This window comes from Schistocerca cancellata, chromosome 3, assembly GCF_023864275.1.
Source record: "Schistocerca cancellata isolate TAMUIC-IGC-003103 chromosome 3, iqSchCanc2.1, whole genome shotgun sequence".
Taxonomy (NCBI): domain Eukaryota; kingdom Metazoa; phylum Arthropoda; class Insecta; order Orthoptera; family Acrididae; genus Schistocerca; species Schistocerca cancellata.
In genome coordinates, this window is record NC_064628.1 from 656,299,375 (window position 1) to 656,313,716 (window position 14,342).

At 38.9% G+C, this 14,342-nt stretch overlaps 2 protein-coding genes across 2 annotated transcripts in view; both read left to right on the plus strand.

The window, feature by feature from the left end:
- Positions 1 to 4,693, plus strand: part of LOC126175613 (uncharacterized oxidoreductase MSMEG_2408/MSMEI_2347-like) — a 51,332-nt gene extending 46,639 nt beyond the window's left edge. Inside the window, exon 6 of the mRNA XM_049922496.1 lies at positions 4,551 to 4,693. Within this exon, the coding sequence (XP_049778453.1) occupies positions 4,551 to 4,693 (143 nt within the window). The remainder of the gene's footprint in view (positions 1 to 4,550) is intronic.
- A 52-nt stretch (positions 4,694 to 4,745) lies between these two features.
- LOC126175612 (tRNA-specific adenosine deaminase 1) lies at positions 4,746 to 12,910 on the plus strand. Its single transcript, XM_049922495.1, has 2 exons — positions 4,746 to 6,091; positions 9,745 to 12,910. The coding sequence occupies exons 1-2, from the start codon at positions 4,746 to 4,748 to the stop codon at positions 10,025 to 10,027; spliced, it is 1,629 nt and encodes a 542-aa protein (XP_049778452.1). The 3' UTR covers positions 10,028 to 12,910.
- The last annotated feature ends 1,432 nt before the right edge of the window (positions 12,911 to 14,342 follow it).

A 14,342-nucleotide genomic window follows, 5' to 3' on the forward strand; every position in this document is an offset into this window, starting at 1 on the left:
GTTACAGTTTTTTGGCAGCCAATCATGTTTAATAACTTGTATATCATCCCTTCTCTCCAGACTGTGTCATATGTCATGGTTAGGTCTATGAATGCAACACATCTTCACATTTTCTTGGAAACCAGCCTCTGTGGAAGCTGTTAGGGCCAGTACCTGGTTGCAGCAACTTCTCTGTGGCCTGAAACCAGCTTGCTCAGCTGTGATATGTTCCAGAATGAAGCCTTTAATTCTATTATAAATGACCCTCTCCAAGAGTTTATAAGTACAGCTCAAAAGGGAAGTTGGTCTGAAACTTTAGAGGGCAGTCAGCTGGTTTACCTGGTTTCAAAATTGCCGCTGTTTTTGTTCTCTTTATCTCATTAGGCAGTGATCCGTTATCTAGGCTGTTGGAGAAGAAGCAGACTAGCCTTTTTTTACCACCATTACCCATGCTTATCAGAAATTCCATGTGTATATTAACCAGGACCAGGTGCTTTACCATGTTTAGTTTGTTTCAAGGCCTCATCCAATTCAGTCAGTGTAAATGGTGAAGAGAAATCAGATTTGTTTGGGCACTGAGCTTTTAGGGAGGTGAGTTCTCATTTTATTTTGGAAGTATGTTGTTTCACTGGATGATGTAGGTGCTTCAACTATATATGGCTACTGATTTGGTTATCTGAAATTCAACTTCTGACCAGTTTATTGTAGGCTCCACCAAGCTTATACAGAAGGCTCCTTGCCTTCCTTACTTGAATGTTTGAAGCTTACATTTTCTACTGTCTCACACCATTGTACTCTTCTAGCAGCATCAAGCCTTTGAAGGAGGCTGTTTGCAGTATTGCTGTTGCCAGTTTCACTATATTGTTCGTAAAATTGTTCGCATGTTCATTCCACCCTGGTATATAGGGTGTTACAAAAAGGTACAGCCAAACTTTCAGGAAACATTCCTCACACACAAATAAAGAAAAGATGTTATGTGGACATGTGTCCGGAAACGCTTAATTTCCATGTTAGAGCTCATTTTAGTTTCGTCAGTATGTACTGTACTTCCTCGATTCCCCACCAGTTGGCCCAATTCAAGGAAGGTAATGTTGACTTCGGTGCTTGTGTTGACATGCGACTCATTGCTCTACAGTACTAGCATCAAGCACATCAGTACGTAGTATCAACAGGTTAGTGTTCATCACGAACGTGGTTTTGCAGTCAGTGCAATGTTTACAAATGCGGAGTTGGCAGATGCCCATTTGATGTATAGATTAGCACGGGGGAAGAGCCATGGCGCGGTACGTTTGTATCGAGACAGATTTCCAGAACGAAGGTGTCCCGACAGGAAGACGTTCGAAGCAATTGATCGGCGTCTTAGGGAGCACGGAACATTCCAGCCTATGACTCTCGACTGGGGAAGACCTAGAACGACGAGGACACCTACAATGGATGAGGCAATTCTTCGTGCAGTTGACGATAACCCTAATGTCAGCGTCAGAGAAGTTGCTGCTGTACAAGGTAACATCACTGTATGGAGAGTGCTACGGGAGAACCAGTTGTTTCCGTACCAAGTACAGCATGTGCAGGCACTATCAGCAGCTGATTGGCCTCCACAGGTACACTTCTGCGAATGGTTCATCCAACAATGTGTCAATCCTCATTTCAGTGCAAATGTTCTCTTTACGGATGAAGCTTCATTCCAACATGATCAAATTGTAAATTTTCACAATCAACATGTGTGGGCTGACAAGAATCCGCACGCAATTGTGCAATCACGTCATCAACACAGATTTTCTGTGAATGTTTGGGCAGGCATTGTTGGTGATGTCTTGATTGGGCCCCATGTTATTCCACCTACTCTCAATGGAGCACGTTATCATGATTTCGTATGGGACACACTACCTGTGCTGCTAGAACATGTGCCTTTACAAGTACGACACAACATGTGGTTCATGCACGATGGAGCTCCTGCACATTTCAGTCGAAGTGTTCGTACGCTTCTCAACAACAGATTCGGTGATTGATGGATTGGCAGAGGTGGACCAATTCCATGGCCTCCACGCTCTCCTGACCTCAACCCTCTTGACTTTCATTTATGGGGGCATTTGAAAGCTCTTGTCTACACAACCCCGGTACTAAATGTAGAGACTCTTCGTGCTCGTATTGTGGATGGCTGTGATACAATACGCTATTCTCCAGGGCTGCATCAGCGCATCAGGGATTCCATGCGATGGAGGGTGGATGCATGTATCCTCGCTAACGGAGGACATTTTGAACATTTCCTGTAACAAAGTGTTTGAAGTCACGCTGGTACGTTCTGTTGCTGTGTGTTTCCATTCTATGATAATGTGATTTGAAGAGAAGTAATAAAATGAGCTCTAACATGGAAAGTAAGCATTTCCGGGCACATGTCCACATAACATATTTTCTTTCTGTGTGTGAGGAATGTTTCCTGAAAGTTTGGCCGTACCGTTTTGTAACACCCTGTATATTCCTCTTCCTGTTCACAAGGGATAAACTTGTTAGCAGCAGTAGGAACAGCCCTCCCTGAGAAACAGAGGGCTAGTTTTTAGGTTCTGGTTGAATAGAACAGATATATTGATATAGATCATCAGGAAAACTCCATCAGTCAGCCCTGGGGAAATTCCTACCTCTTTTATGTGAGTCTTCCTTGGTTGAAGTGTGTGTTTCCTGGGTTAGAGATACATCAATATTATTATCTACATGGCATTTAGATAGGTACTTGCTTTTAGCTCGGCTAATGCTTTCTCTATTTAAATGGCATACTTGAACACTCAGAGTCCTGAAAAGGTCCATTTTTTAGGGATTTTTGATTTTGATATGTCTGCACGTTTTTAGCCAGTAAATCCAATATTTGGTCTGACTGCCATTTCGTTTTAGCTTATTTAGCGCTTCCTGGGGTGCACATGTAGTATTTCACCACAGACGCGAGCTAGTTTACACCCCTCTTAGGGTTATGAAGAAAGAATAACCTCTTAGAATTGGGGTCTTGTAGTTTACAAATGACATTTGCTTCTAGCGCAATGTTTTGCAATGGAGATATATTATTTCACGTGTTCCACATACGGATATATGTATGTAATGGTTTTTTCAATTGTATGCCACCACAACACTTAGGGCATGTAGCGTACTGCTTATGAAAGTGCTGGAAAATGACTTAAGAGTAGAAATTGGTCAATCACGCAACAATAAAGGATAACTATACATCCTTTTAAAGATAATGGTTTTTTTTCCACAAAAATAATTTTAATGTTATATGCCAATGTTGGAGAAAATCACCGTGTTGACAGATCAGGAAGTGTAGAATTGTTTTATATATTTTGGGAAAAAAAGCAAAAAAAAGCACTCCAGTTATAATTTTTAGATGTTTCTTGTCAAATGTATAAAATGTGATGAACTCTTTTATCTTGATTACCATTTAGTTGTATCGGGGAAACTCCTTTGAATGCACAGTATTTTTTTCTGATAGATTTCATGATTCCTCTTACAGATTGTTCACATACTCTGGTTTGTGCTTAATTATAAAGCACCAACTTGATTATCTGTAATCTCTGTCACCTCCTCAGCAGCACATCCATTTGTTGTCCTGAAGTTGAAACTCGTAATAATTGATGATGTCTGCTCAAGAAAAATGTGCAGGATACTACAATTTAGATTGCACTTTTTCACACATTTTATTAGCCTCAAAGTTGTGCTGTTTAAACTGTGACGAGTTTTCCTCATCCTTGAAATTACTGTTGCTTACTGTCAGGTCAGTACCATACAGTTCAGTCAAAATATCCATTAATTTGTGTTACAGAAATCACTTGGAAGTTTTTAGACATCGATATTACTGATTTTTCATTAGTACAGGTGCATGCACTTCACGAATGAACTGTGCAAACATGTAACATGAGCAAATATCACTATCATAGGTATTACATACTTGACAGTTTGCTCATGACTGGGTGCAGACTGACTGACTTTGAGTGACATCTGACTATTTAAAAACTGATGTATTAACATAGAGTTGTTTTGGACATTATACAATCATTAAAAATGACTAGGTAAAACTTTGCTGTTTAGGATGTGGTATAAGTAATGACAATTTTTTGTTTGTTTACAAAACATTTGGTAAACATGGAATCACTTTATGAATTTACAATGGTAATTATGTACTTAAGAGTACAGGTGCAGTATTGAAAATTATTTCACATAATGATAAATTATTCAAAATATTAATTATATAATTAGTGAGGGATGACCTCTAATTTGGAAAAAAAATAGAGCAACAGGAGTGCAGTGTCTAAGTTCATAATATAACAAGTCCAAAGGCAAAATCAGCCATAAAAGTCATCACACATGGAGTAGTTCCAACTTGCTGTGTCACACAGTGATGCTGAAATTTACTTGTTACATATGTCGGATGTAGATATTTTCCTTAGCTTTTGGTTTGTAATCATGGAAGTCCACCAGTCCACAGAGTTTATAAAAAAAAAAATTGCTAATTTTTGTACATTGTCTTTAAATATAACACCAGCAGCAAAGACTGAGTTTTAATTATTTTTTTCCTTCTTTTTTTCCAGCTGTGATTCCAAAATCTGTGAACCCAGATCGCATTGCATCTAATATAGCTCTAAACTTTGAGCTTCTACCAAAAGATATGGAGTTATTGAACAGTTTAAAAACTGTGAAAAAGTTTGCATGGGATCCTGAAATAGTTGCTTAATATTTTTGCGCTACACCAAACTGGAAACATTTGTTTTTCATGTTCTTTAATTATGGCTGCTACATTTGATCAAGATTTCTGCAACAAAATTGCAGAACTTTGTTATAGTAAATATGACACTCTTCCAAAGAATGGAAAACCAAATGATAGACAGTGGACTCTACTTGCAGCAATTGTCAAAGTAAATGGTTGGGGTATAGATCCAGTATTTGAAGTGGTTTCAGCTGGAACTGGATCAAAATGTGTGGGGCAGTCAAAAATGTCTTCTACAAGACTGAATGACTGCCATGCAGAAGTGATGGCACGACGAGGATTTCTTCGTTACTTGTATTATCAAGTCTTTCAACAGCTGCATACGGGTAAATCAGCCCTCTTTAGTGGCACTGATCATGAAGGTCGCTGCATCATGAAAGATGATATTACATTCCATTTTTTCACCAGCCATGTTCCTTGTGGTGATGCTTCAATATTTCCAAAATTTGATGATTATTCAGATGGCACATGCACCCTACCAATTAATATTTCATTTTCACATGCATTAAAGGAAGTATCCAAGGTGCAGGATGCCAATGCAAATAAACAGTTATCTAAAAATACAGTAAGCAAAGAAGCAGAAACTGTATTCCAGACTAATGATGGAGTTGAGTCTGATGTGAGTCAAGCCAGTTGCTCCCATAACCATTTACCAACCGGGGAAGGACCATTTGTTAAGCAGTTAAATACTGATTCAGAAGTTCAACTGGCAAGAACAGTAAGGCTCCAAGAAATTACAGATGAAGAGTGTAAAACGGCAGTCCACTGTGGAAATGAAGTAAAATTTACAGTGACCGAGCCAAGTGAGCTCCATTCTGTGTCACCCCACACTCATACAAATTCAACTGATGAAAACTGTAAGCGTGCTGGGCTGAAACGTGCATCTGAGCATGAAGAAAATCTTAGCCCATTGTCAAAAAAACCAGCTTTCTCCGATGTTTACAGAACAGGTTCAAAGTGCCTCCCAGGGGAAAAATTACAGGATCCTAAACTTCCTGGAGCAAACTATCATGTAACAGGAGTACTTCGAGGGAAACCAGGTCGCGGAGAGCGCAGTCTATCATTATCCTGTAGTGATAAATTAGCGAGGTGGGCAGCAGTGGGTTTGCAGGGTGCTTTATTGTCTTTGCTTTTGCATGCACCTATTTACTATAAGACACTCAACATAGGTGGCAGCAGTCCATACTCATATGATGCACTTCATCGAGCTGTTGTGGGAAGAACAACTGGCGTAGTTGGCCTAAAACCACCATATGGACTGTCATCACCTATATTTCTACATTCTACATTGCCTTTCTCAGATGCCCGTCAACCAGGGAAATTGCCTTGTGCTGAAAGCATAGTGTGGAGTGCAGTACCTGATAGGTGAGAACATCCATCAAGTATTTAACTTCTGTTTCTATTAATAATTCTAATGACATTTTCCTTATCTTAAAAAATTGTTTTCATGTATTATGAATTTGAGAACATTGAAAAAAGAAAAACTGTTATTTGGGAAACATGGGTATCTTGTTTTTAGTCAATGTTATGGTTGCACCCGTATTGTTTAAAGACTCGGTGACATTTTCATACAAAGAAGCAGTGCTTTCTTGTCACAGTTAGCTTTCCATATCAACCTACAATAATGTACATAATGTTACATTTTGTCTTGGACTGAATAGAGAGTTGTCTGAAGGGAACCAGATTGCAATCCTTGGCATAAAAAATGTGACATGCAAATTTTGCTACTAAATGCCTAAATACCATGGCTCTTGGTTTATTACCAAGTGGGAAATTCTATGCATGTCAGTAGGTGCATTTATACTCTCGTACTGCTATAATGAAATTGATCCACTTTATTTGCATAAATACAAGACACCACAATACACATATATTTAAGTTAGATACCACAAAAGGTCTGTCCAAAGAGCTCACAGACAAAGACTTGGTCTCAATTTCATTTTCTACATCAACTTTTGCAGCTCATTGTTCCCACAACAATATAAAATAGTTGTTCAGTTACAGCAAATCTAGTATGCATGGCTGTCATGTTGTCTATTTCCACAGATAAGTCTGCATGTATACAGTGAAAATTTATTGACTGTTATGCATTCCGTCCTACTAATACTACTATTAAGGAAATTCCAGGATGAAAACTCTTAAAATGAAGAGAGGCAGCCACTCACGTCTAGCAGATTGATGTACATTGTGTAACACATCTAAAGCATGATTTTTTAGTTAGCACTTTCTCCTAGTGTAAGTACACACTCTCGTTCATAGCCATGGGTGAGTGCACCTGTGCATGTGTGTGCATGCTTAAACTAGAAACAAACATTCCATGGCAGTTGTCTAACATAATTTTTGTAGAGGTATATATAGTTTTAACAATGTGGAAGCCAACAGTAGGAATGAAGGTTTGTGTTCCTCCAAGTTACTACCACAAGAGCATGTTTTCTTTTCAAACCTTACAAACATTTTGATGATACTTCACACACTGGTTTACATTGTAACAATTTTACTTTGAGAGAGAATAACCTGATATGTATAAAACATTGAGTTATTCTTAGTGGTTGTATGTAAACTAATTGTTCTCACAGAAATTTGAATACAGTAATTTTTATTTCAATTCCCAGATAATTATTTAATACTTGTTTAAGGAAACAAGAAAATGAAATCAAAATTAAAATACCTATGTGGTAAAGAACTGAGCAAAACTGTTTCTGAAAAATTTATTTAAAACAAGACCTTTAGACTACGGATGGGAAAGTAGCCCTTGCTTTGAGAAACTTGAAAACTTCTCAGAGCTTTTCTCACAAACATAAATGTGCTTGTGATATTACCATTCTGTGTCACTCTGATTAGTATGGCTGTCTTATGAACTACAAGAAGCTTTGACTGTTGCAGAACAGACAAACAGGCTGTGTTATCAGTGGAGGTGTGGCCTTTTCAAAGCAAATAGCATAAATGCAATCCAGTAGGTCCTCATTGACAAATGACAAATAAGTATGACAGGCTGGCTCTTACAGCTTAGTGTGGACTAGAATTCTCTACTGAGGGAGGATGTTGGGCAGTTGAAGAAGGCTCGATTATTGTTACAAGACTTATTTATGGAGGTTTAGTTACAATCGTTACTGGTCACCACAGAGAATATGAAGGCATCTCTCCAGATGTGATGGCCTTCGGCTGTTAATTGCGCAATCCGCTACTGGGCAGCTGGTGCTGTGCCGACAGGGTCTTGTGTTTCCTGGCCATAGTGAGTGTGGCTGGCAGTGACAGCCACAGGGACATTGGGCTGTGTCACGCTCCTGGGCTCAGAGCATAGTGGTCTTCTGTTGGGCCCCAACAGGTGCAGAGATGGTTGGAACCTGGCATGGTACTCTCAGGAGGCGACAAAGTGCAGAGCAGCCCCTGGTGCCCCCAGAGGTGGCAGGCAGCGTTTCAGGTACTGGCTATGGCAGAAAAGTCAGCATCATTGTTGCAGCACAGAGTAGCACAGGCTCAACATCACATCACTGCTCAGCAGTTCAACAATGATGGTCTGGTTTGAGCGTCCTTAAATATTGCTTCTCCATGCCACCTTTTGTTGTATTTCATGGTTAGTGTGTCGGCCGAACTGTATAGAATGTGTTGGTGACCTGGCTGTTGTGTCTGGGTTGCAGTACTCCTGCAGGCTGCATTATGTTTTGGTCGCAAGTGTCATCTGTTACCACCGTAGCGATTCAATGTCGCTGACCACATAGCCCCTTCACCAGCTGCATCCTACTTGGTGGTCCCTTGGTTTCATCATCAGGCTCTTCGGGTGGTTCCAAGACTTGTTTTTAACTTTATCCCTTTACATGAGGAAAATTCAGTCATTTAATTCGAAGTATTTCATTACTTTGGCTCAAGAAGAAGAGAGCTGTTCTAAGTTCAGTTATTATAGTGTTTGGGAGCAGTGAATACGAAATCATAGGCTGAAGAACATATCACATATGTCCCATAAAATGAAGTTCGGTATCACATTTATTCCCTGTACATTAGTTTCAAAATCAAAAGTACAATGGGCGTGATTTACCAGTTAAAGAAACAAGAAATATTCCAAGGCAGTCGGGCATCAGCTAGTAGCCCTCCTTTGTATGTATGATGAAGAATGACAGTATGTTACTCCTTGTCTGTGGTATGAACCTTTTCAGATATAAGTATGGTACCTATGCATAAGATTTGTTTTCTTTGCATTAGCCTAATGTAGTTACTTCCTTCGCTACCTCTGCTCTGTCTTCACATACAGTAAGAATATTTGAACAATTACATAGTTCAGCTTTGAAATTTTTTAGGATGTGAATCACCATATTAACAAGACTGTGCATTGCAGACTGTACCTCCTGTAATATTTACTTTACATATGACATGACATTATTAAAATAAAACTTTAAGCAGCCATTCATTGTAGAAGCACAACAAGTGTGCAAATACTTAGGTGTTTATTTTTAGTCACTGTGGTCAACTTCTAGTGTGACCTTTAAAAAATAGTGTTATGGCATGAAGGCAAATAGACGATGGTTGCATGGACCTGAATTACTGTGACAGTATCAACAAACAGAGAACAACTTAACTGTCATTGTAAAGAGGTGCTTACTTTTTTCTGTGCAAGTAGTTTTTGGGGGCATTTATTAATTTGTTATATCAGTTTCAATGTCTCCACTGTCCATATCTTGCCCCGACTTCCAGAAGTGGCTTCACCATATATATTTCATTTTCAACATGATTGCTTTTAGGGCAGGATCCAAAGAGTGTCCAAAAATTTTGTAACATACATAAATCTAGTTGCTTCTTTGGACTTATAAGTTGTGGAATCATAGAGATTTACAATGGCAACTGTAATTGAATCATAGGGACATTCACTTTAGTAGCAAATAGTTAAATTGAAGTAGGAACAATTGGGGTAAGTCTAAATTAGTGTAGTAAGATATTATTAAGACAAGTGTAGTAATAAAGTAGTATATGATGTCTCATTATTGTATAAATATTTTTAAAATTCCCTTTTTGTTTTATCTACATAGGCCTCTGGAAGTTGCAGTAAATGGAATTAAAAAGGGTACAACAAAGAAATCAGAAAAACTGCATTCTACTTGCTGCTTGATGATATGTAAGAAAGAACTGTTACGCCAGTTTATGCATTGCATGCATGTTATAAATGGTGTTGACATTTCCAACATGACTTACGCACAAATCAAAGGAATGGCAGAACATTACAGAGCAGCGTGGAACATTGTACAGAAAACATGTTTTCCTGCATGGCCTAGGAAACCTACAGAGCTGTCATCATTCACCGCTGGAGAATAAAATTGTGTTACTGAGTACTAAAATTGAATAACCTGTTTTCCCTCTGTGTTCTGTCGGTATGACTAACTACTTTAGACACTGGTCGGCATTAACTGTATAACAACTGAATATGAGGATGTTGTTGTGATCTTCAGTCCAAAGACTGGTTTGCTGCAGCTCCCCGTGTTAGTCTTCCTGTGCAAGGCTTTTCATTTCTGAGTAACTTCTGCAACCTACATCCACTGTGATCCTGCCTATATCTCTATCTGCAATTTTTACCTCCCCAGCACTTCCCTATGTTACCAAACTCGCTATTCCTTGATGTTTCAGAATTTGTCCTATGAATCAATCCCTTCTTTTAGTCAAGTTGTGCTATATATTTCTTTTCTTTCCAGTTTGATTCAGTATCTCCTCGTTAGTTAATTCAACCTACCCATCTGATCTTCAGCATTCTTCTATAGCACCAAGCATTTATTCTCTTTGTGTGAACTGCTTATTATCGATGTTTTACTTCCCTACAAGTCTACACTTCAGAAAATATTTCCTAACGCTTGTATTTATATTAGATGTACACAGATCCCTATTTTTCAGAAATGCTTTTCATGCTGTCGTCGATTTGCATCCTATATTCTCTGTACTTTGACCATCACTTAATTTACTGCCCAAGTAGCTAAACTCTTCTACTGGTTTTAGTATCTCATTTCCTAATGTAATTCCCTCAACATTGCCTTATTAAATTTGACTACATTGCCTTACTTGTGTTAATGCCCTCTTTTCATGACACTATCCATTCTGTTCCACTGCTCTTTCAAGTCCTGTGCTGCCCCTGACAGAATTACAGTGTCATCAGCAAACCTCGAATTTTTTATCTCTTCTCCCTAAACTGTCATTCCATTTCCAAAATTTTCCTTGATTACCTGTACTGCTTGCTCACTGCACAAGTTGAAAAACTTTGAGGGTATGCTACAACACTGTCTCATACCCTTCTCAACTACTGCTCCCCTTCTATACCCTATGACACTCTAAACTAACCTGGTTCCTATACAAGTTGTAAATAACCCATCATTTCCTTTATTTTACACCTGCAGCTTTGAAAAAATTGAGTGTAGGTCAGTCAACATTGTCAAAAGCTTCCTCTAAAGCTACAAATGCAGGTTTGCCTGTCTTCCAAGATGAGACATAGACTCAGTACTGCCTCACATGTTCCTACATTCCTCAAGGTCAGCTTCTATTACCTGGCCTTGATGTTACTGTAGTTAGTCTCCTGTGGCCATTGTCAGAAGCACACGGCAAATTTACTGTAAACAAGTACAGTGATGACTAAGGGAAACACATCGCATTTTGAATGACTGACAGTTATTCGTATACCATCATATGGTTCAGCATCTCCTCGTGAAATAGTACAATAAAAACTCTCACCAAGCCGACCGAAGTGCCCCCATTCCCAGGTGCAATAATATTATGGTTGACTAATACTACTTTTTCCTTCTTCTGTAAATAATTGTCAATATTTTGCATCCATGTCTTATTAATCTGATGGTACAGCTGTGAGCACCTGCCTTCTTTGAAATTAATACATTCTTCCTAAAGACTGAGGATATTTCCCCTGTCTCATGAATCTTGCACACCAGATGAAATCATTTTGTCATGGATCTCAGTAATTCTGAGGGGATGCCACCACTCCAGGGTCCATCTTTCAGTGCGCTGTCAAATTCTTTTCACAGTATCACATCTCTGATCTCATCTTCAGCTAGCTCCTCTTCTCTTTCTCTGACATTGACCTCAAGTTTTTCTCTTATATAGACAGTATGTATATTCCTTCCACCTTCCCCTTATTTGCTTAGTACTGACTTGCATACAACTTGATATTCACACAGCTGCTTCTTTTCTCTCCTAAAATTTCTTTAATTTCTTGATAGGCAGCATCTGTCTTTCCACTAGTTGTGCACCTTTGTTCTCTAGCCTTCCCTGTTTAGCCTCTCTGCATCTTCTGTTAATTTTTCATTTTTATATTTTCTCTTTTTATCAGTTAAATCCAATATGTCCTGTATTATCCAAGGATTCCTATTACGCCTTGTTTTTTTACCTGTGGTCCTCTGTGCCTTCAGTATTTCATTTCTCAAAGCTACCCATTCATCATCTGTTGTATTCCTTTCCCCGCCATTTCATTCCAACATTGCCTTGCTCCCTCTAAAACTTTCCACAAACTCTGGTTCTTTCAACTTATCCAGGTCCCATCTTGAATTCCTTCTTTTTGTAATTTTTTCATTTTTACTCTACAGTGTATAACCAACAAATGATGGTCAGAGCCCACATCTCGCCCTGGAAATGTTTAAAATCTAGTTTCAATATCTCTGTATTACTGCTGTGTAACCTGGGGATATTTGACTAGATTCACTCAAGAATGAATTGAGTTTCCCAGATCATAAGAAAATGAAAATTGTCTCAGTTTTATTTAAACTTCTGGCAGGCTCTAAGAAACTAGTTCGTTTAGTTAATGCTTTCCTGCAGTAGGCTCCTTATAATGTTATACTGAATCGCACTTTAGTCATTGTGATTTTATCCCTTTCTTTGTTTGTCCACATGCGTTGTAGCAGTAATTAAGAGAGAGAACTTTTAAGTGGGATGAGTGTGGTTCAGATAACCAGCCATTTATCTTATCAACGGTTTGTTGTTGTTGTTGTGTTTTTATTTTTATATATATATATAAACTCTTCGGAACTACACTAGTATGGATCTGATTTCCTTCCTGGATCCAGTGTTCATAGGATGTTAACGATCTTCCATTGTTAGATGTAAACTTTTATTCCTCATAGGTAATTTAATGTCACGACTGCTATATAACTTAATCTTTGGCATCTATGTATATCTTGTGAACACACATAATAAATATACTGTTTCTCATTTGATTGATTATTGCAAACATTGTACAATACCATCCTTGATATTTAATATGATCTGATAAAATCATGCGAAACCAGGTACAAAAAACTGCCATTATCTAAATTTGCAAAGTACTGGCATTTCTCTCAACACAAGGCATGCAATATTAATAAAATACTGTGAAGTTTTTAAAATGGCTCAAATAATGTACAGAAAAATATAAATACAGGGCTATTACAAATGATTGAAGCGATATCATAAATTCACTGTAGCTCCATTCATTGACATATAGTCACGACACACTACAGATACGTAGAAAAACTCATAAAGTTTTGTTCGGCTGAAGCTGCACTTCAGGTTTCTGCCGCCATAGCGCAGTGAGACAAAATGGCGACAGGAGCCGAGAAAGCGTATGTCGTGCTTGAAATGCACTCACATCAGTCAGTCATAACAGTGCAACGACACTTCAGGACGAAGTTCAACAAAGATCCACCAACTGCTAACTCCATTCGGTGATGGTATGCACAGTTTAAAGCTTCTGGATGCCTCTGTAAGGGGAAATCAACGGGTCGGCCTGCAGTGAGCGAAGAAACGGTTGAACGCGTGCGGGCAAGTTTCACGCGTAGCCCGCGGAAAATTGGCTCATGCCACAACTGGAGACCGACAGCGCTGACTTCATCTTTCAACAGGATGGTGCTCCACTGCACTTCCATCATGATGTTCGGCATTTCTTAAACCGGAGATTGGAAAACCGATGGATCGGTCGTGGTGGAGATCATGATCAGCAATTCATGTCATGGCCTCCATGCTCTCCCGACTTAACCCCATGCGATTTCTTTCTGTGGGGTTAAGTGAAAGATGCAGTGCTTAAACCTCCTCTACCAAGAAACGTGCCAGAACTGCGAGCTCGCATCAACGATGCTTTCGAACTCATTGATGGGGACATGCTGCGCCGAGTGTGGGAGGAACTTGATTATCGGCTTGATGTCTGCCGAATCACTAAAGGAGCACATATCGAACATTTGTGAATGCCTAAAAAAACTTTTTGAGTTTTTGTATGTGTGTGCAAAGCATTGTGAAAATAATTCAAATAATAAAGTTATTGTAGAGCTGTGAAATCGCTTCAATCATTTGTAATAACCCTGTAGATATTGAGTTTATAATGGGTGATGATTCCATTCCTTCAACTGTAGAAATGATGAAAGGTACTAAGAAGTAATTCTGATCGGATATTGACAAAATTATTTAATTTGATAGACAAAAATCTACTCACCAAGTGTTGGCAGAACTCAAAAGACTGTTGTAATTGGCAAGCTTTCAGAGCCAGTGGATCCTTCTTGGTGTAGAAGGGTTGAAGGGGAAGAGAGAAGGGTGAAGGAAAGGGACTGGAGAGGTCTAGGAAAAGGGGTAGATTTCGGGAAAGTCACCCAGAACTGCAGGTCAGGAGAGACCT

What these genes read in the sequence shown, in the direction of transcription:
- LOC126175612 (XM_049922495.1), top strand. Translation starts at nt 4,746, where the DNA reads ATGGCTGCTACATTTGATCAAGATTTCTGCAACAAAATTGCAGAACTT. An exon ending in TGGAGTGCAGTACCTGATAG is followed by an intron (nt 6,092 to 9,744) that starts GTGAGAACATCC and finishes TTATCTACATAG; the next exon opens with GCCTCTGGAAGTTGCAGTAA.